General features: G+C 36.2%; 1 protein-coding gene across 2 annotated transcripts in view; it reads left to right on the forward strand.

The window, feature by feature from the left end:
* Window positions 1-20,890, forward strand: part of NFXL1 (nuclear transcription factor, X-box binding like 1) — a 37,178-nt gene extending 16,288 nt beyond the window's left edge. For both annotated transcript variants that reach the window (XM_060188090.1, XM_016184905.2), the window contains 12 exons: window positions 224-314; window positions 4,457-4,577; window positions 4,812-4,971; window positions 5,403-5,494; window positions 5,735-5,756; window positions 6,134-6,274; window positions 9,779-9,945; window positions 11,420-11,489; window positions 13,568-13,672; window positions 17,373-17,459; window positions 19,440-19,493; window positions 20,236-20,890. In XM_060188090.1, coding sequence (XP_060044073.1) covers window positions 224-314; window positions 4,457-4,577; window positions 4,812-4,971; window positions 5,403-5,494; window positions 5,735-5,756; window positions 6,134-6,274; window positions 9,779-9,945; window positions 11,420-11,489; window positions 13,568-13,672; window positions 17,373-17,459; window positions 19,440-19,493; window positions 20,236-20,409 — 1,284 coding nt within the window. In that variant the 3' untranslated portion in view covers window positions 20,410-20,890. The remainder of the gene's footprint in view (window positions 1-223; window positions 315-4,456; window positions 4,578-4,811; window positions 4,972-5,402; window positions 5,495-5,734; window positions 5,757-6,133; window positions 6,275-9,778; window positions 9,946-11,419; window positions 11,490-13,567; window positions 13,673-17,372; window positions 17,460-19,439; window positions 19,494-20,235) is intronic.
* The last annotated feature ends 2,236 nt before the right edge of the window (window positions 20,891-23,126 follow it).

A 23,126-nucleotide genomic window follows, 5' to 3' on the forward strand; every position in this document is an offset into this window, starting at 1 on the left:
AGAAAATTTAGCTTGACTTCATTGAATTAGGTTCTAATGTACTTAAACGTGTAAGTTTAATATAGTGTGTGTACCTAACAGAATGTTAAAATTCTTCACTAGTTTTAGTCTTTTTGTGCACAGAAGTATTTGCTTTCTATAAGTCAGTGAATAACAGCTTTAAAAATTCATATTCTGCATGACTTTCTTATTGCCTATCCTTTATGTATTACTTTCTTTTTAGTGTTGCCCTGGAAACTGCCCAGCTTGTGATCAAAACTGTGGACGAACTTTAGGATGTAGAAATCATAAATGTCCATCTGTTTGCCACAGAGGTAAAAATTTAACAATAGCTGTAATTTTATGGTTAAAAGTGTGCCCTAATATACTATTTTGTAAAAAAAAAAAAAAAAAATTGTAGGCCAGTCAAACTTATGAACATGTTGTTAAAATATTAAAGTGTTAGCCATTGAAGTCCAGTTATCCAGTACTATGACAGATATTAATTATCCAAGACTGTAATTTGTTATAACCAAATTAGTTCCATTCTGACAATATGTGATTCAATACAATAACAAACTACGGGAGAAATGATATTATTTTGGTGAAAGTCTAATTTTTGTTTGTCTGACTCAAAATCCTGATAAGATCGACGTTTGTAATTGGTTAATAATACCTCTAAAGTCTATTATAATTTTCCTCTACTTTGTGGGGCATATCTCTTTGTGAGACTAAGCTACTTTATTTTTACAGAGTCTGGACTTTGCAGATTGAACCTGTGTGGTGACATTTTTCTCTGCATTTTTCTATTAACTGTTAGTGGGATATGGAAGTCTGATCAGACCCCAGACTAGTTGATTTTGACAGAGACAAGAGGAGAAAGAACTAGAATATCACTCTGGTACATATGCTATGGGGGATTGAACTTGGGTCCCCATGCTTGAGAGTCCAGGGCTTTATTCACTGTGCCACTTCCTGGATTGCATTATTTAATTTCTATTCAGGTGTCTTAGAAAAATAGAGTGAGGGGAGTCGGGCGGTGGCGCAGTGGGTTAAGCGCAGGTGGCGCAAAGCGCAGGGACCGGAGTAAGGATCCCGGTTCGAGCCCCCGGCTCCCCACCTGCAGGGGAGTCGCTTCACAGGCGGTGAAGCAGGTCTGCAGGTGTCTATCTTTCTCTCCCCTCTCTCTCTGTCTTCCCCTCCTCTCTCCATTTCTCTCTGTCCTATCCAACAACAAAGCAACGTCAACAATGGCAATAATAACCGCAACGAGGCTGCAACAACTAGGGCAACAAAAAGGGGGAAAAATGGCCTCCAGGAGCGGTGGATTCATGGTGCAGGCACCGAGCCCAGCAATAACCCTGGAGGAAGAAAAAAAGAAAAATAGAGTGAGAAGAAAACCCTTAAAATGGTTTCAGAGTGCATAGGAGGTGGGTGGTGCAGTGTATAGAGGGTTAGATTCTCAAGCATGGGTTCCTGAGTTTGATCCCTAACATCACATGTGCAGAGTGGTGCTGTGGTGTTCATTTGCTCTCTCTTTCTCTGTCTTTTTCAACCCACCTCTCTCTCTCATTAGTGTGTACATAAACATTAAAAAACGGTATAGGAGATTTAGGGGGACCATTAAGGCTTTTAAAAAGATTTAAAATTATTTCTTTTATTTTTGTATATATCTCTTTTTATTTTATTTTATTTATATTTTAATTTATTGGGGGATTAATGGCTTACAGTTGACAGTAAAATATAATAGTTTGTACATGCATAACATTTCCCAGTTTTCCATATAACAATACAAACCCACTAGGTCCTCCTCTGCCATCATGTTCCAGGACCTGAAACCTCCCCTCCCTCTCCCCCAGAGTCTTTTACTTTGGTGCAGTACCCCAACTCCAGTCCAACTTCTGCTTAGTGTTTTCCCTTCTGATCTTGTTTTTCAAGTTCTGCCTATGAGTGAGATCATCCCATATTCATCCTTCTCTTTCTGTTTTATCTCACTAAACATGATTCCTTCAAGCTCCGTCCAAGAACAGGTAAAAAAAAGGGTGAAATCACCATTTTTAATAGCTGAGTAGTATTCCATTGTGTATATAGACCACAACTTGCTCAGTCACTCATCTGTTGTTGGACACCTGGGTTGCTTCCAGGTTTTGGCTATTACAAATTGTGCTGCTATGACCGTAGTTCTATACAAATCTTTTTGGATGGTTCTTTAGGATATATCCCCAGGAGGATTGCAGGGTCATAGGGTAGGTCCACTTCTAGCCTTCTGAGAGTTTTCCAGACTGCTCTCCACAGGAGTTGGACCAATTGACAGTCCCACCAGTAGTGCAGGAGGTTTGTCTTGTTTATTTATTTTTGTCTCCAGGGTTATCACTGGGGCTCAGTGCCTACATTATGAGTCCATTGCTCCTGGAGGCTATTTTTTCCCTTTTGTTTTCCTTGTTTATTGTTGTTGTTATTATTATTGTTGTTATTGTTGTTGGATAGGACAGAGAAATCGAGAGAGGAGGGGAAGATAGAGAGGGGGAAAGAGAGATAGATACCTGCAGACCTGCTTCACTGCCTGTGAAGTGACGCCCCTGCAGGTGGGGAGCTGGGGGCTCGAACTGGGATCCTTAAGCCTGTCCGTGTGCTTTGTATCATGTGCACTTAACCCACTGTGCTACCACCTGGCACCTGGTTTATTTTATTTTTACCATAGCACTACTCAGCTCTGGCTTATGGTGGTGTGGGGGGATTCAACCTGGGACTTTGAAGCCTCAGATATAAGAGTTTCTTTGCATGAGCATAATGCTATCTCCCTAGCCCTTGTATATTTCTACTTACACATAACAAAAGATAATTGGAAAATTGCTGCCCAGATACCTTTCCTTTCTAAAGTGTTTAAAAAGGAAACATTGGGGAGGGGCCAGATGGTGCCCAGTGGGTTAAGTGCACATAGTACGAAGCACAAGGACCTCCGCAAGGATCCCAGTTAGCTCCCCTGGCTCCCCACCTGCAGTGGGGAAGCTTCACAAGTGGTGAAGCAGGCCTGCAGGTGTCTCTCTGTTTCTCTCCCTCTCTACCTCCCCCTCCCCTCTCAATTTCTTTCTCTCCTATCTAATAAAAAGAAAACAAAAAAGGAAAAGAAAAATGTCAGGCACTGAGCCCCAGCAATAACTCTGGAGCAAAAAAAGAAAGAAAAAAGGAAATATTGGAGCTAGGTGGTGGCACACCTGATTGAGTGCACATCTTATAATGCACAATGACCCAGGTTCTAGTCCCCGGTCTCCACCTGCAGGGGCAAGCTTTGTGAGTGTTGAATCAGGGCTGCAGATGTCTGTCTCTCTCCCTATTTATCTCTCCCTTCCCTCGATTTCTGGCTGTCTCTATCCAATAAATAAAGATAATAAAACTTTTAAAAAGAAAGGAAATATTTGGAGTTGTAACCTAAAATGAAGATTGAATTTTTGTCAAAAGTTTTTTTTTTTAATCTTTATTCTTTGGATAGAGACAGCCAGAAATTGAGAGGGTGGGGGGAGATAGAGAGGGAGAGAGACAGAGACACCTGCAGCCCTGCTTCACCACTTGCAAAGCTTTCCCCCTGCAGGTGGGGACCAGGGGCTTGAACATGGGTCCTTGTGCACTGTAATGTGCACTTAACTAGGTGCACAACCACGTGGAGCTTCAAGAGTTTTTGAGTAATAGAAAATTTCTATTTGTTAATAACCAGTTATCAGAGAGAAGTTAGTCTTATTAGGAAATTTATCTAACTAGCATTTGCTGTTAGTTTCTTTATTTGATTGGCATTGAAAAATAAGGAGATCAGAGTTAATATACCTGCACCACTGCCCCACCATTTATGAAGCTTTCCCCTCTGCAGGTGGGGAGCAGGATTTGAACTGGAGTCTTTGTACAGGGTAATATGTGTATTCTACTGGGTGTACTACCACTTGGCCCCTAAAAAGAATATGTTTTAGTAGGAGTATATAGGAGAATAAACCAACAAGATTATTGTTAGTATTAGATTTTTGCAAAGATTTAAACTTGTTTAGCTTGTATAGTTTTGAATGAGTAATGTTTTAAATTTATTTGAAATACAATGTTGGCAGATTTTAAAGAGAATCCTAAAATTTTTATTCAAGTGCCAACTGGTGTAGATACTGAAAAGCCTACAAATCATAAATTGATGAATTTTTACACACTGAACTTAACTACATAATCATAACTTGGGTCCTCAAACAGAATATTACTGACATTTCCAAAGCATTCTGATGTTCAACATTATAGCTTGTATTGTTTGCCTCATATATATGAGTCATATACTATGTGCCCTTTGTATTAGTGGCTTTTTCAATATTACATATGAGTTATTCACTCATGTTAGATTCTTCTCTCCCATTGTGCAAAATGTACAAAAATTACAGCTTCTACTATTGGTGGATATTGGATAGTTAAGGGAATTTCTTTTTAAGTGTCAGACATTTTTTTCCCGTAGGCAGTTGCTATCCTTGCCCAGAAACTGTAGATGTGAAGTGCAATTGTGGTAGTACAAAGGTTACTGTGCCCTGTGGCCGAGAACGAACCACCAGACCACCCAAGTGCAAAGAGCAGTGCAGGTTAGTAAAAGGTTTTGCACAAACTTATATCTTGTATTTGTACAAATCTTGTACAAATTTAAATATATGCTGATTTTTAACATCATTAGTAATTTAAATTTTGCTTTAGTGCTGTGAAATACTAATTTTTCACAGTATTCTCATTCTAAATAGAATCAGAAGCTATATAACGGCTCATTAGTTATAATTGTTCAGTGATGAAAGTAACTTTAAAAATTGTACTTTATAATTCAGTCGACCGCCAACTTGCCATCATACAAGTCAAGAAAAACATCGCTGTCACTTTGGTGCTTGTCCTCCATGTCATCAACCTTGCCAAAAAGTTTTGGAGAAATGTGGTCACTTGTGTCCTGCTCCGTGTCATGATCAAGCATTAATAAAGCAAACTGGCAGGGTAAGGGAACACTATTATTAAGAAAGTCCGTTGCTCTGGATCAAATTCTTTAAATTGAGAAATACTAAACATTCTTCTAGTTGCTACAGAGACAACAGAGAACAAAGCAGTGGAATTTCCATTCTTTGGATAGAAGTTAGAGCTTACTGTTCTGTTTCTCTTTATCATTTTGGATGGATTCCAAGAAGTGGAGACTCTGTTCTTTCATTTAAAAATTTTTGAGTCTCTCTTAAATTTTGGTATCAAATCTGTATGGAAGATAACACTGAAAACAATTAGAATAAAATATTTCAGTAAACAGTTTACTGATTGCTTGAAAAAATACTCATCCTTTTTGAGTGGAGAATTCATGGAATTGCTTTCTTAGATTCTTATAATGCCCATCTGATTTGCTCCCTCTGACTTAAAAATAGTTATTATTTTTCTTATAGCACCAGCCTACAGGTCCTTGGGAACAGCCTTCTGAGCCTGCATTTATTCAGACTGCTTTACCTTGTCCTCCATGTCAAGTCCCTATTCCTATGTGAGTATTAGGGTTTAATATAAATGACAGTGAATTTTTAATTAAATATTCAAGTTCATTACTGCTAAATCGGAAAATAATTGACTTTGTTTACTAAATCTGTATCCTGCAGCCTTTCTTTAATTACTTATTACTTCCATCTGTTTATTTTCTATTCTTAATAATGCAAACTAATAAGAGTTATACCTTTTATTTAGATACTTTTGAAGAATTTATAATTTTGTTTGTTTGTTCTTGCAGGGAGTGTCTTGGAAAGCATGAGGTAAGTGGTAGGGATAAGTTTTAAATAAAGCATGCAATGTATACCTCTTTTGCCTTATGATTATTAGAAATAAGTATTTTAAGTTTTATGAGGGGCACAGGGGTTTGCTAGTCAAAGTTATGTAGTGTCTTTGCTTATGTGTTCACTAGAGTGTCATTATATTAAATTTCCCTTTTAGAAATAACTGCTTTTTGGTATTCATTTTCTTGAGGTTTCAATACATTACATGGTTTTGTTATTCATTTTTGTTAGGGAAAATGTATTAGGCCATTGTGAAACCTGTTCTCAAACAATAACCATCATTTTGGAAATAATAGGCCAGAAGCTTTGTGTGTATATTGAGCTAATTTTCTTTTCTCATTTTGTTTTTGTTTAAGGTGAGCCCTCTGCCATGCCATTCTGTAGGACCTTATTCTTGTAAGAGGGTTTGTGGACGAACCTTAAATTGTCAGAATCATAAATGTATGAAAGAATGCCACAAAGTAACGGAAATTGATTTCTCCAGTGACAAAAACAAGGTATTGTCCTTTGATTTAATGTATCTATGCTTATAGTATACTTGAAATATTTTTCAATAATTATACCATAATACTTTGTTAATTTTGTTTGTTTACTTAGCTCTGGCATATGGAAATGTGGATTAAAAAGAAAAAAAAGGAGGATAAATAAAAATAAAAGACATATTTCTGGAACCTCTGGCATGAAAGACTTTTGCATAACCATTTTGTTATATCCCTGGCCCAATAATTTGCCCATGTAGTTGTGACTTCTTTCCTTTTCCTTGCCCTCTCCTTTCTGTTACTCTTAAGACAGCCAATTTAATGACTTAGTCTGTATTGCTCTGTTTCTTTGTGCTATCTCATAGAAATATGCCTTTTAAGTTTATCTTCCCTTTTTTTCTTTTTAATATACTCAATAGTCTCACTATCAATGTTACTTTTGTCGCACTTTTTTTTTTAACTTTATAGGAAGATTAATATATGATTTTAGTCCAGTTGTTGACATATAGGTACAATTTCTTTTTTTTAAAAAAATTTTATTATCTTTATTTATTGGATAGAGACAGTTAGAAATCAAGAGGGTAGGGGGAGATAGAGAGGGAGAGAGACAGAGACACCTGCAGCCCTGCTTCACCACTCATGAAACTTCCTCCCCTGCAGGTGGAGACCAGGGGCTTGAACCTAGGACCATGTGCACTGAAATGTGTGCACTTAACCAGGTTTGCCACTGCCTAGCCACTTTATTTATCTTCTTAAAGACTTATTTCTTTTTATGAGAGAGACCAGAGCTCAGCTCTACTTTATGGTGGTGCTGGGGATTGAACTTGGTACCTCTGGGCCCTAGGCATGCAAGTCCTGTATTCTGTTGACCCAGAAATAAACCTTTTGATATGGTGCTCTTAATATACCGTATCTGTTTGTGTTGACACGTAGAACTTTTCCTGATAAAAGTACAGCTATAATACATTTTTTAGATGGTAGTATGAGCACTTCCACTTCTGTTCATTCATATTTGTGAGATTCCTATAGAATATTTGCTCTCAGTTATTTTACTTATTTTTTTATTTTATTTTACTTATTTTTTATTTTTTATTTTAAACCAGAGCATTGCTCAGCTTTGGCTTATGGTAGAGTGGTGGATTGAGCCTGGCACTTTGGAGCCTCAGACTGGATTAGTTATTTTAAAAACCTGATGTATATGACAATGTTCACAGCTTCAATAAATTCAGTTGTGAGTTGCATACATGAAATTCAGTAAATATATTTTACAAGCATATGGGAAATGAGTGCTTTAAAGTTCTCTAAAAATTGCCATTTAACCAAGTGTTAGTGAACAATCCAGCCAAGTAACTGACTTTATTAACTCATGAATTGATTAGTCTGCCATGTAGCATGTAAGAGGTAATCTACTAAGGCTATAGACAAGGAAAGACTTGAAGACAGTGCAAGGAACCTATAAGTAAAGATTATTTTTGACATAAGTATACTGTCTGTGGAGAATGGAAAAACCCTGTGTGCTGATTATCACATTTTACTTTGGATAATGGAAAAGACCACGTGAGGATGCTGACCAGAAAACTCAATACCAACAAATTTTTTTTCTGGGAGAAATTGCAATTACAGGCTAGGTGTTGTCATGGAGGACTTAGCGATTGTATCTGGGATCTTTTGTTTTCTTTTTTAAAAAGGAAAGGCATATGTAGTTAATGTTTTGTTTTTATTTTAAATGAGAGTGATAGAGAGCAAGAGAGAGCAGAGCACTACTCAGTTCTTGCTTGGGTGCTGGAGAGTGAACCTGGAAGCTTAGAGCATCAGGCATGAAAGTCTTTCACATAACCATTATGATGACTCCCCAGCCCCAAGTAGTGCTTTTTCATTCTAGAGATGATCACATTAAATGTGTTTAATAAGAAATCAGCCATAGATGTCTAACTTCCTTTTATTATTAACAAAATTTTTAAGTATTTATTACTGGTAATATACTCATGTTACTGAAATTTCTCTTGCACTGTTTTTTGTTTTTGTTTTTAGTCTTTGATAATTATACTGTCAACAAAAATGTTAATCGGGCTAGCAGAATAACTCACTTGAATAATGTACTTGGCCACGTCTTGTATTCAACCCAGGTACAAACTTGGCTTCCATTGTATTGAGCTGTGGTATCTTTCTGCTCTCTTTCTTTTTTTTTTTCTTTTCTTTTTATTTTTTGGTACCAGAACCCTGTTCAGTTCTGTCTTAACCGTGGTCTTGGGGATTGAACCTGGGACCTTTGGTGCTTAAGGCATAAAAGTCTCTCTGCATGACCATTATGCTGTCTCCCCAGCCTCTCTCCTTATTTCTTCTTTCAGTCAGCATTTCTCTGTCTGAAAAAGTTGGCCCACAGCAACAACAGCAACAAAAATCATCATTGTTGCCTATGTTCAGATAAACATGTGAATGTTGATTATGATTTCTATATTGAGCTATGTCTTCACCTTTAAAAATATATACTTGTGATAAAATGATAAAGATATTGGAATTATAAAATCATACTAATAATACTGATTCATAATCACTAACTAACTAGGGTATAGTTGCTATATAGCTTTCTCTCTTTATATTTCCGGAATATAAGACGAGGCAGAAAAGGGTCTTATTAAAAACAGATAGGGTAATGATTTGGTAAGTATCTTGGATTATCCCAACATTCCTTCCTGGCTGCAACAATATATGAAGTATAAATTGTGTGCAGTTTATTAAATCACTAGAATGGTTTGGTACCTTGTTAACTTAAATTGAGGTACATTTATTTGTAAATGTAATTAAATTTGGTTAAAGTGCATTAAAAAAAATTAATGAGACCAGAAGGATAGCGTTGTGGTTACACAAGCCTTTTCTACCTGAGATCCGTTCAAGTCCTTTCGTACAAGTTTGAGGTTCAATCTCTAGGACCACCATAAACTAGGGCTGAGTAGTTTTTTGGTAAATAACAGTAATATTTCAAAAAGCCTAGTGACCATTTCCGTTCCCCTTCTCCCCCCATATAGTGATGGTAATTAAAGCATGTGTCCGCTTTTGGATGCACCACTGCCCAGACCCCTCCGTACTCTGTATATACTTCTCTTTGGCAATACAAGGTTACTATCTCCAGAACACTGAATGTTTTAGAAATTCTTATTTATGTCTTAACAGTGTGTTGATTTCTTTAGTTTGATGATAATCAGGCTTGTTGGATGAAAATGACTTGATATTTAATTATATATTTTTCTGCTACTGACTCTTGAGACATTTTTGTATGGATATTTAAGGAGAGGCAGTTTGACTTAATGAGACTTAACGGATACAAAACTCTTCATGAGATGGTCATATTAATAATCTTGCTGTTCTTCGTTTTGAATTTCTTTTTTAAATGAGTGAAGTCCTATACTGTTTTAACTGTTAGAGCTATAGAAGTACTTTCTTTCACATGGATATATAGATTTCCATAACTCCAAAATATTGAAATGTTAGACTTTTGTAATTTATCCCCTTGCTACTGATCAGGCTGGCCTAGAGTGCCTTCAGTGTGAAGAAGGGTGCTCTAAACCACGACCACCGGGTTGTCCTCACCCATGTGTTCTGCCATGTCACCCTGGAGAATGTCCTCCTTGTGTCCAGATGCTCAGGATAAAATGCCACTGCAAGATCACAAGCCTATATGTAGAATGCAGGTAAGTGGACTGAAGAATTAGCCTTGTTTAGGGACTGGGTGGTGGCTCACCTGGTTGAGCACACATGTTATGTTACAATGTGCAAGGACCCAAGTTCAAGCTCCTGGTCCCCACCTGCAGGGGGAAAGCAGGGCTGCAGATGTCTCTCTGTCTCTTTCCCTCTCTGTCTCCTCCTTCCCTCTAGATTTCTGGCTGTCTATCCAATAAGTAAATAAAGATTATTTTTAAAAATTAAAATTTTACTAAAATTATTTGTTACCTTTTTATAATTTAGTATCTTTTATGGTATACTTTAAAGAATATTTTACAGTTGTGTTCTTTAGTCTGTAGGGGCCTACATTTTTGTTTCATTATTTTATTTTTAAAAATTTTACTTGTTTATTATTTATTGCATACACAGATCTGTAGGGAAGGGGGAAATAGGGAGAGAGAAAGACACCTGGACCACTGTGTCACCATTTCTGTACACTCTGTTGGGTGAGCTATCTGCCAGTTTCCAGGTCTATACTCTTTATGAATGTCCTGGAGAAAGCCATGCAGAATACTTTACTTCCTAGGCATTTATCCTTAATTTGGGAATATGATTATGTTTCTGATTTTTTTTAACATAAATACTTTAAAAAGTACTTCATAATATCTTAAATTTATTTCACACTATAGCTTGTGCTGTTATTATAAGTCAAGTGCTAATATTTTGATATTAAAATTATCTTGTTAAAATTTAAAAATTGGGTCTGGCAGTAGCACAGCGGGTTAAGCGCATGTGGCGCAAAGCACAAGGATAAGCTTAAGGATTCCGGTTCGAGCCCCCGACTCCCCACCTGCAGGGAAGTTGCTTCACAAATGGTGAAGTAGGTCTGCAAGTGTCTATCTTTTTCTCCCCCTCTCTGTCTTCCCCTCCTCTCTTCATTTCTCTCTGTCCTATCCAACAATGATGACATCAATAAAACAAGGGCAACAAAAGGGTAAATAAATAAAATATTTTTAAAAATTCAAAAATGAGCATGATTTTTAACTTTAGAAGGTCTGTAAATAGATTTAGTAAGGCATTGTTTCTTTATTAGTGGGTGCTACTGGTGAAATAGACTACTTTTTTTTTTGGGGGGGTCTTGCAGTGCCCTCAACCTCTCCCTCTTGTAAGTACTATTAAGGAAAGATCAGACACAGAATATACTGTTTAAATATACTGTTTAATTTCCTTCTTGCAGTGCTTACCCTTTTGGTATTTATTTGTTGATAGTGAATAAATAAGTTGAAGCTTTGATTTATAGAAGAGTTAGATATTTGAAGATCATTGTTATAAAAAGTGAAAAGTTTATGCTCTTTGAAGAGAAACCTGGGAATTTTTGTATATTGAAATGATTAAAATATTTCTCAAAAAATAAAATATGAATTTTTATGGTATATTTGAAATTGAAAGCTATTTTTGAAAAGCTGTACTATAAAATATCATAAAAAATTTTCTCTTTTGTAGAAAAATAACCACAGCTGATGTAAATGAAAAGAACCTTCTCAGTTGCTGCAAAAATCAGTGTCCTAAGGAGGTAAGTTTGATAGAACCTTTAAGCTGTTCTTTTAATACATTATTTCTCTTCTCTTTTATACAAATTCTCTTCTCTTGTTTGATTATCCCATTTCAGCTCTTTTCTGGATACTGTAGGCACGTGGGCCCTAAAAAAAATGTGACTGATGTCCTTAAAAATGTAACATTGGGGACCGGGTGGTGGGGCACCAGATTAAGCGTGCTTAGTACAAAACGCAAGGACCCGCACAAGGATCCCAGTTCGAGCCCCAGGCCTCAGAGGTGGTAAAGCAGGTCTGCAGGTGTCTGTCTGTCTCACTTCCTCTCTATCTTTCTTTCCCCTCTCAATTTCTCTCTGTCCTATCCAATAAAAAATGAAAAATAGCCACCAGGAGCATGGATTCGTAGTGCTAGCACTGAACCCAGGCAATAACCCTGGAGGCAAAAATAAATAAATAAATAAATAAATAAATAAATAAATAAATAAATAAAAGTAACGCATGCACATCACTTTATGAGATTTGGGGATATTAAGACTGGAAAAGCTCCTCCTTTTGGCAACATTTCTTTCAAACTAAACTTGGACTGTCCAACTTGGATTTCCATTTATTACTGTTGGACTTTGACCTAGGAATTTAAAAATTTATGTAAGATTTTAATAAAGGATACTATTTTAAGCAGAGTATGATTGTTTTAATAGCTCTATCTTTGTTACATAAGAACCTAGGAGCATGGGATATTTCAATTTTAATTTTTTGAATTCTTCACACCCAATGCTTCCTTGTTAAAATAATTTTTTTTCTGTATAAAATTCGATTTGAGGTAAAAAGTAGTTGAAAATGTTTAGTTTTTAATTTGAATTGGTCTGATAGTGTAGTGAAAGTTAAGTTTAGCCATGGAAATAGAGTAACTATGACAACAGTACTGAACGTTCATACCTGAGGATCCCATTTCAATGCCGGGTGCTGCATGTACCAGACTGGTGTAGGGTTCACCTCTCTGCACCCCTCCTCAGTTGAAACTCTCTATCTCAAATAAGTAAAACACATCTTTAAAAATAAGATAATTCAGAGATGGCTGATTAGAAATTTAGCACTGCTTTGGTATAATTCAGTTACGATGTTGCTGTTGCATTTAGTAGTACCAGAATGAATGTGCACTGTTTACTTAAAGATTTGCTATTCATACTCATGCTTGTTTAGACTATAGACTGTTCTGGATCCCCTTGCTAGAGTCTTCCAGACTTTCTTGGAAAAATATGTCCTTACACTGGGAATAATCCAGATCACTCTTGATAATCTGGAACAATTTAGGAATAATAAATGAATTTCATTATGTCCTGTGAATTTATTCTGGTTTATGTCTTTGGGCAGGCTATAGTAGTGATTCTCAATTTCTAGTATGAATCATAATCATCAGATTAATGGGAGCCCACCTCAGTCTTTGATTTGATAGGTCTTTCAGGGACCTAAGAATTTTGCATTTCTACCCATGTTTATTATTTATTTATTTATTTTGAAGTGGAAAGATAATCCATGTTCATGGGTTGGAAGAATTAACATCAACAAAATGAATATTCTTCCCAGAGTCATATATAAATTAATTGCAATCCCTACAAATATCTCCCTTATTTACATTGATAGTAGCATTATTTATAGTAGACAAGATAAGCAATCAACCTAAATGATTAGCAGCAAATGGTGAATAAAGAAGTTGTGAGACATGCTTAATGAAATGCTGTTTTGACACTAAAAATATGTCTTTCAGAATGAAATGGATAGCAATTGAAATGATTATGCTAAGTAAAATAAATAAAAAATAGTTAAGGAACAAAACATACATTTTACTGATCAGAACCATGTCATAGAATTATAACTGGTAGCATGAGTGATGTGAGATGTATCTTGGGATGTAGTCAGGGAAAATATTTAAGATTTCTTTATAATTTATACATAAGAAAAAATGTAAGATTAGCCTGTTATCTAGACTTGATTGATGCAATCCTGATATACTTTTAATTAAAGTAGTTGTTGGTGGGAAAGGGGAGGTAAAGTATGATAAAAATGTAAATATAATTTTTTAAATTTGGTTTTATTTTAGCTTCCTTGTGGTCATAGATGCAAAGAGATGTGCCACCCTGGTGAATGTCCCTTTAATTGCAACCAGAAAGTAAAACTTAGATGTCCTTGTAAAAGGATAAAAAAGGTAACTATTTTATGCTACTGATAATACTTTTCTTTGTAGTATTTTTATATGTGTTCTGATAACTATGACTTTATTTTTTTCCTTGTCTCACTTCTTAAAACCCTTTTACTAGCCTACCTCTGTAAATGCTTGTTTTGAAAATAAACTTTAACAATGTTGTTCCTTGCAGTTTATTATTAAAAGATATGTTGGAGCCAAGTTTAATATCCTTTCATGGATAGAATTACTGGGCTTTAGATTAAGTCTTTGTAGAGGGAACAAGATGTGACTGATGAAGCATTTCATGGTTTAATAAATCATCTACAAGTAACTTTTGTTGTACTTGTTTATGAAGCATTTTTGCTATCAGTATTTTATTTTGAAAATGTTTTATAAAGACCTCACATACACAGCCTTATAAAATTAGAACATTCAGACTTGGAGAGAATTAATTTTTAGATAAAGTCAATGACTAGAAAGCTCGGGGGTGTGGTTGGTAGCCCACAAATTGCAGGGTGCAGAGATCTGTGTTCAAGCCCCTGGTCCCTATCTGCAGGGGCAAAGCTTCACAATCTCCATTCCTGAAACAGTGCTGCAGGTGTGTCTCCCACTCCTTTTCCCTCTTACTCAGTCCCTCCCTCAATTTATCTGTTTCTATCCAAAATCCATAAATTAAAAATATTTTTAAAAAAGAAAGTTCTGGGGAGTCAGGCAGTATGCAGCGAGTTAAGCGCATGTGGCGCAAAGCTCAAGGACTGGCATAGGGATCCCAGTTTAAGCCCCCAGCTCCCCACCTGCAGGGGAGTCGCTTTACAGCGGTGAAGCAGGTCTGCAGGTGTGTCTCTTTCTCTCCCCCTGTCTTCCCCTCCTCTCTCCATTTCTCTCTGTCCTATCTAACAATGACGATCGTCATCAATAGCAATAACAATAAAAAAACAAGGAAAACAAAAGGGAAAATAAATATTAAAAAAAAGTTCTGGGGGTTGAGTGGTAGCAGAGCATGTTAAGTGCACATGGCACTAAGTACAAGGGCTGGTGTAAGGATCCTGGTTTGAGCCCCCGGCTCGCCAACTGCAGGGGGTGTTGCTTCACAAGCAGTGAAGCAGGTCTGCAGGTGACTGTCTTTTCTCTCCTCCTGTTTTTCCATCCTTTCTCGATTTCTCTCTCTTCTAATCAACGACAACAGAAATAACAACAATGATAAACAACAAGGGCAACAAAAGTGAAAAAATAGCCTCGAGCCCCAGTGATAACCCTGGAGGCAAAAAAAAAGAAAAAAAAAGAAAGCAAGCTCTGTAGAAATAAGCTGCATATTACTGAGCAAAACTTACTAAGTGGATCGCTGAATTCTCAGATGTCTGTTCTTTTTCCAAATCTCATTTTCATTGTCTTCCCATTAACACTGTTGGTTCCTGTAAATCTTCTTTGCTGACCTCTTATGTGTCCTTAGTGACTCCTCTTTTTTTCTCGCATTCTCATGATCATTCCTTAAAACTATGCTTCTTTTTCTTCTCTTTAAATCTCTTCATCCATTTGACATGTGCTTATTGATAAAAGCTTACTTTTATTGAGGCTTTTTGCTTTTCATTGATTTTCATAGCTCCTATTAGCATTTCCTGGGGTTTCCTGAATTTGAAATTTAAGTTTGTAGAAACTGACCTTCTGGAGTGAATTACTAAATTTCAAATATTTAAATGGGACTGCTCTTACATGGAGATCAACACTTAGGGTAATTTTTTAGTGTGAGGTGCCTTTTAAGTTTTTTTCTCAATTCTCTTGTTACTGTCCCAAGTGCAGTATGCCATCTACTAGAGCTTTGGCAGTATCTCACCTTTAGACCTTGCCGGAAGTTTTATACCAGATTGCCTTGCATCTAATGATGATGCTTTGGTCTTTCTTCAGTATTTGTTCCTCGTGTCTGGGAGCATTACATGTATGCCTACACAGACTTGGACTATAAGAGCATGATTTTAGATTTTCTTTATGTTTTTGCTTTCTACCCTCCTTTAGTAGTCACCTCTGTGAATTGATACCTTATGTGCCTAAATATATGTGCTATATTTTAACTTGGGGATATATATAGTTGTGTAAAATGATTTTTTTCCCTTTGGTGCTCTGATTACTAAAATATTTTGGGTCCTTAGTGCTTACATTTCCTTGTTTGTAAAGCATAGTCATCCTTCCTCTCACTTCCATGGTGAGGTTCTCCTCATCTTTCTTTGTACTGGGTTCGTCACTAAGAATTTGTGATTCTGGAAGTATCAGCTCCTTTGTTTCCTCATGTGTAGAACAGAATTTTTATATAGACTCAGTGAAAGGAATAAAAGAAGTATTGTCATGCTGCATTTAGCACAGTGAATACTGTGTACAAAAGATGGTAAGTTAGAGTGTGCATTCTCTGTTACTGTGTCCTCCATTCCCACTGATGCTTGGCATGCAGTAGACCTTTTGAATGAGAAAAGATATCCTCCCTCCTGATAGAGGTTCAATGTCCACAGACGTAGAGCATTTATTTTTGTTTCTAATGTTTGCTCATGCTATTTTTCCTTACTAATATTTTTAGAGAACAAAACTGTGCTTATCAGTTTAATAAAAAATAAAGCCAAAGGGAGAAGAAAGCCTCCAATTAATAAAATATCTTCATTAAAGCACATTCACTTTGCTGCTAGGACGCGGTCTCATTTCTTAATTTTGCTAGTTTTGAACTAAAATACTGTAGTCTTAGTTGTGAAGAAGAATTTGCTATAGATATACTCAGAGTAAACATGACATCTGATGACAACAACAGAAAAAGCAATATGTAAAAGATAAAGATCTACAAAAGCTAAGTCTAAATAATTTAAAATAAGAGCCACTTATTTTATTGTCATATAGTATGCTTTTAAGCTATCAGAAAGTTTTCACATTTTACTATTTATTCATGAGACAGTGAAGTATAAATCTAATGATTTTCTTTTAATGTGAAAGGATTACTAGTTGAAAATGTGTAGCATTTCAGAACTGCGCTGAATTGGTAGTCATGTGTGGAGCTTAAATCTGAATTTTAATGAATGAACATCAAATTGTATTAAACATTCACTTCCTTGATTGCAGTAGCCACATATAGAGTGCTTGATTTGTGGTTGGTGCTACTCTTTTGGGAGTTGCCGATTTAGAACTTTTTCATTATCTCAGAAAGCTGTGTTGGATAGCACTGCCCTGAAATATTTTATTCCTTGGAAGTGTAAGGTTAATAACAAAATTTGTTATTTGTTAATAACAAATAGTTGAAAAGTAATAAAAAATAAAAGTGAAGCTACATTGATGGTGGTACTTACTGAATAATTGTGAAGTGAATGATGATAATATAGTTTTTAATGACCCTGGGTCCATACTTCCAGAGGGTTAAAGAATAGGAAAGCTGTCAAGTGAGGGGGGTGGGATACAGACTTCTGGTGGTGGGAATTTTGTGGAATTATACCCCTCTTATCCTACGGTTTTTTGAGTGTTTCCTTTTTATAAATAAAGTAAAAAAAAAGTTTTGGGGGTCAACTTAGGGAAAATAAAGTAATAATCATTCTTTGGGCCAAGCCACTTAATGCTTATAATTGTATCATTATTAGATTACGAACATGACTATAAGGCATTTTATATACTCTTGGAAGATTAAAAAATTTGCTCTTTTATTGCATACATCCAGGACTTTAGGGGACATTTTTAAAATTTAAATATTTATCTGTAGGAACTGCAGTGCAACAAAGTACGTGAAAATCAGATTTCAATAGAATGTGACACAGCATGCAAAGAAATGAAGCGGAAAGCATCTGAGGTAAAGTCACATTGACTATCTTATTTATTTTTTTAGTTGTTATTTTTTTAATGTTTTCTTTATTTATTCCCTTTTGTTGTCTTTGTTTTATTGTTGTAGTTATTGTTGTTGGATAGGACAGAGAGAAGTTGAGAGAGATGGGGAAGACGGGGGGGGGGGGGGGGGCGGGGGGAGAGAATGACACCTACAGACCTGCTTTACCGCCTGTGAAGCAACTCCCCATGCAGGTGGGGAGCCAGGGGCTTAAATGGGGATCCTTACACCAGTCTTTGCGCTTTGTGCCACATGTGCTTAACCTGCTATGCTACCGCCCGGCTTCCTCTTATTATTTGTTTTTTAATACCCGAGCACTGATTAGCTCTGGCTTGTGGTGTGGGGGATTGAACCTGGGACTTCAGAGTTTCTTTGTATAACCATTATGCTATTTACCCTATGAGTATCTTTTTTTTTTTTTTTAAAGACTTCTATTTTCATGAGAGAGGGAGCACAGCACCACTCATCTCTGATTTATAGTATGCTGAGGATTAAACCTGGGACCTCTAGGACCTCACATGTGCAAGTCTGCCTTGCTACTACTGAGCTATCTCCCTGGCCTTGAATGCCATTTTAATGTACTAAAGGTCTTTCCCAGTCTATTTTGTATATTTATATGTCTATTATAAATTACTGGAAGTCTCATCATTTTTTTTCTTTTTTAATGAAATCCTAATTACTTTATAGACTTTTTGAATTCTATAAGGGGTACTTTTTTATTATCTAGTGAGTGCTAGATTTTTCATCCTCTAGTAGTTAATGCATATTACCTAGGATATAACTGCTCATCCTACTGTGGGTGCAGGTCTACTGAAAGTTAGGATAAAGTAGTATAAAAATAAGGCTTTGTTTGGGATTGTTTGCAGTTTCTGTTATTTCTAATGTCACTATTAGCCACTACCAGCATAACTAGTTAATAGAGTCTAGAGTTTTTCTGAAACTAAAGCATCCCTTCCAGATTGGGTGCTTGAGGGAAACAGTCAATTCCAGCTGAACCCATAGAGTAATATTTACTAGTTGAGTCTCGATTTTTAATATGGTGATTCAAGAAAAAGACACAAAAGCATTTTAGTTTGCCATGTGACTGATTTGTGATATCTGTTCTAGTTGTTAAACTGTGATGCCTATAAAAATATAAAACTACCTTCCCTCACCCTCATTCCATTAGACTGTACCCTGACTGGCATCATTTTCAGTGTAATCTTTTATGTTTTGTTAAATAATTTACAACATAAAGCTTCCAAAAGTGATAGGTTAGTAGAGCCTTGGTGGGAAGGCATTAAAATTGTATAAAATTGTATAATTTGAATGTTACCTTTTTATTTTTATTTATTGCCACAAGGGTTATTGCTAGAGCTCTATGCTGACACTGCAAAGCCACTGCTCTCCCAGCAACCTTCCCCCCCTTTTCCTTTACTTTCTGTTTTATTGGGTAAGACAGAGAGAAATTGAGAAGGGCAGGGGAGATAGACAGGGAGAGAAACTGGATACCGCAGACCTGGATACCTGCTTCATTGCTCTTGAAGTTTCCCCCTGGCAGGTGAGGAATGAGGATTTGAATCCGGGTACCTGTGCATGGTAATATGTACACTTAACTGGGTGTGCTACTGCCTGGCTTCCGAATATTAACTTTTTTTTCTTATTTTTTTAAAATATATATTTATTTTCCCTTTTTTTGCCCTTGTTTTTTTTATTGTAGTAGTAGTTATTATTGTTGTCATCATTGTTAGGTAGGACAGAGAGAAATGGAGAGAGGAGGAGAAGACAGAGAGGGGGAGAGAAAGATAGACACCTGCAGACCTGCTTCACCATGTGTGAAGTGTGTGAAGCGATTCCCCTGCAGATAGGGAGCCAGGGGCTCAAACCTGGGTCCTCACCCCGGTGGTGCTTAACTCACTGTGCTACCGCTCAACTCCCAGATACTAACTTTTTAACGTCTATAAACAGATAAAAGAAGCAGAAGCTAGAGCTGCTCTTGAAGAGGAAAAAAGAAGACAGCAGGTAACAAAACAGATCACCCCAATACTTACTAGTTTTTATGCAAACATGAGGTATATTTAAAATTCAAATTAAGGTCTAGTCAGCTATTCTGTACTGAAAATAATACAGTTCTACAAACAAAACCTGGTATCATTTACTTTTCAATTATTTTACTGTATCTGTCATTCTTAAAAGTTGGCTACTTTTAATATATCTTGATCTTTCTTTTACATATCTTCTACAATTTTCTTATATTTTGATTCCTTGAGAACATCACTTTGTATTAAATTGACTATAATTAGGTCTTTTCCACATGTGGTTTATGGGCTAAGTAATATGTATATTAATTGAAGTTTATATTTCCTTGTATTAAACATTTACAGAACCTTGTGTGAATATTAAATATTTTTAGCTAATAACAGTGCATGATAGTTATCATATACATCATGTTATCATGTTACATAATCATTCATTAAAACTTAGTTCTTGCCAATAATAAAAATTCTTATCTTGTGACTATCATCATTTTTAGAATCAGTTGTTATGTAATTCTGTTTTCTTTTTATTTACTTATTTCATAGAAACAAAGAAAAATATAGGAGGGGGAGTAGAGAGAGATAGCTGCCGTACTGCTTCACTGTTTGTGAAGCTCTCCCCTTAGGTGAGAGTCTGAGGGTTGAACCTCATGCATTTTTACCTAAGTGGAAAATTTCAAATCAATGTATGTATTAAATTTAATCAAAATAATGCTATTTTGATTTAGGCTGAACTGGAGGCTTTTGAAAACAGACTGAAGGGACGTCGGAAGAAGAACAGGAAGAGAGATGAAGTGATAGTTGAACTAACTCTTTGGCAAAAATATAAATATCACTTCCTTCCAATGTGTGCAGTCATGGTTGTAGTGTTCGCATGGTGCATAGTCCGCAAAGTGGAATAAAATTATCTGGTGTTAAAAAAAATTTCTGCTATTAATGTACCTCAGACTTGATTTAGATAGTTGTTAAATTTGAAGTACTGGAAAGTATGTATTATAGTACATAGTATATATTCACATTCATCTCTGTATTCTCTTCTAGTTGTTGTTAACAATACTGTTAAATTTTATCTTAAGTAGCACATTAAAAATGGCAATATGACACTGTTTAGTAAAGACATGACTGGAATTATAAAGTATTCCATAATGCATATCTAGTGACAAGATAAGCTGTTATTTGTTCATTGTGCTCCCTTGTATTAACATAATTGTTTTATATACTATTTTAGATCAGCTTTTAAAAAAACAAATTAAGGTGAAACTGAGCCATATGTGCAGTGAGGGGTATATTTCACAATGTTTTGTTACTTAATGTAAGGAAATTTACTTGATCATGTAACTTTGTACTTTAAAAAATTCTTTAATAAAAACTTAGATTCCACTAGTTGGTTTATTAGGAGTTTTTATTGGCTATTGGAATAAATGTTTATGTAGTATGTCCCTTAGAAGAAAATACTGATATATTTTTTAAAATTGTTAGGCTTGATTTCTCACATTTCTTATGCTAGAAGATTTTAACTGAAGTTGGTGGGTTTTGTAAAACTTGTTTTCAAAGTAAAGATAAAAAGAAACTAATGTTTATGAGCAATATGTGCTGAGCACAGGGTTTATGAGTGTTATGTACTTTATTTTCATCTTACAATGACTATCGGTAGATTTCTGCTGGAAATAGTTATGAAAGCTGACAGAAATATCAATAAGCCAAATCTGTGAATTGTAAGTCATTTTAAATGGTTTTGCTATTTTTGTACAATTAGTGTTTTCATTTAAAAAATCTTTCAGACCAAATTTGCAATCTAGGATGTTCACTATTGTAATTGATAGTGTAAAGGGGTGAATGTGTGCATTACACAGAAGTCCTAAGAAAAATTTTTAAGTTTTTCTGGATTTAACTAAAAAATTCTAACATTACTGTTTCCTTGCACACATTCAGTTTCACTGCCCCACTGACTTTTCCAGATAGAAGGACAGATGGAGGGAGTGAGGGAGAAACACACCATGGCATCATGCCCCCATGCCACGGCACTCCCATGGGGTAGTGTCTCTCCAGTCCCCTACTTAAGAAATTTTCAATGTCATTTTCATTAGTCAGGTATTTGACTAATGCCTAGAATTACAGGAAGTTACTACTTTCTTCTTGGGCTTTGTGTTTTGACTTTAGACATTCTTTTTCACCTTTCCCAGTGCTAGCTACTGGGTTTATATTTCAAAAGCTCTTTTATATCACACATGTTACAATGTGATGGGACTGGAGTTTAAGCCCCCAGTCTCCACCTGCAAGGAGCAAGGAAACTTCACAAATGGTGAAGCAGTGCTACAGGTGTCTATCTCCCTCTTCTTTCTCAATTTCTGTCTCTAAAAAAGAAAGGATTTTAAAAAAAAAAATCACCAAGGAATTCTGTCTAGAATTACAGTGAATTCATTCAAACACTTATCAAGCACTGTAGTATCCACCCCCACATCCCAAATGTTTACTTGAGCCTAAAAAATTGTAAACATCCTTACTTCAAAATAGGATCTATACAGATGTAATTAGCTAAGATGATATTATAATGGCATAAGGGAAGGTCCTAAGTATAAACTATCCTTTGAGAAGACAGAAAAGGACTGAGAGATGAAGTCAGGGAATCCTTAGATTCCCACATAGATATGATGGACCTAGAACTCATAGATCTCTCTCGACCGTCACTGGTCACTTCCATCAGGAATGTCATCATAAGCTCTCTTGTGGGTTTCTGCTGGTGGAAACCTCACTGTAGAGCAGCAATGGTAGGGACTGTCCCACTCTGAAGGGAGGCTGGGTCAACCTACTATGCCACTTGAGGAAGACTGGTCCTGAAATGAGTACAACCTAGAATGTTCCGTGAACTGTAAGCTCAAAACTGACGGATGTAGAGGCTACACAGGCTCCTGTGCTAAATATGAATAGATATGGGCCCTGGGTCAGATTGATGGGGTAAATAGTTAATAGTATTTATGTACTTTCCTCAAATTATGTACTCTCTTCTCTAATCTAGTTTCCTAATCCTATTCTCAATTTTGACACCATCTTCCCAGACAATACTTTTAGTCCACCTGCAGGTTAGCTATTGGGCTCAGGCAAAAATTCCAGGCACCTTCCTTGGACATAACTAAAATAGACTTCCTAGCTTCTTCCTCCCGCATGAAGATCCCTAATTTAATCTGCTCTATTTCTACCTTTGGGTTCCTGATTATTAAACAACTTGTCCTGCTATATGTCATATTGCCTTTCAGCTGCCAAGTTGCAGACACTACTATGACACCATCCTGACTTCTGTGGGCAGATCACTTCACCAATATGTCCTGGAACCTCACCTCTCCAGAGCCCTACCCCCTAGAGAAAGACAGAAACAGGCTGGGGGTATGGATCAATCTGCCAACATCCATGTCCAGTGGAGAAGCAATCAGAGAAGCCAGAACTTCCATCTACATTCCATAAACAATTTTGGTCCATATTCCTAGAGGAATAAAGAATAGGGAAATTTCCAATGGGGATGGAACACAGATCTCTGGTGGTGGGAACTGTATGGAATTGTACCCCTGTTATAATACAATCTTGCTAAGCATTATTAAATCACTAATGAAACATTTTAAAAAAG

This window comes from Erinaceus europaeus, chromosome 3 (assembly GCF_950295315.1).
Source record: "Erinaceus europaeus chromosome 3, mEriEur2.1, whole genome shotgun sequence".
Classification (NCBI taxonomy): Eukaryota; Metazoa; Chordata; class Mammalia; order Eulipotyphla; family Erinaceidae; genus Erinaceus; species Erinaceus europaeus.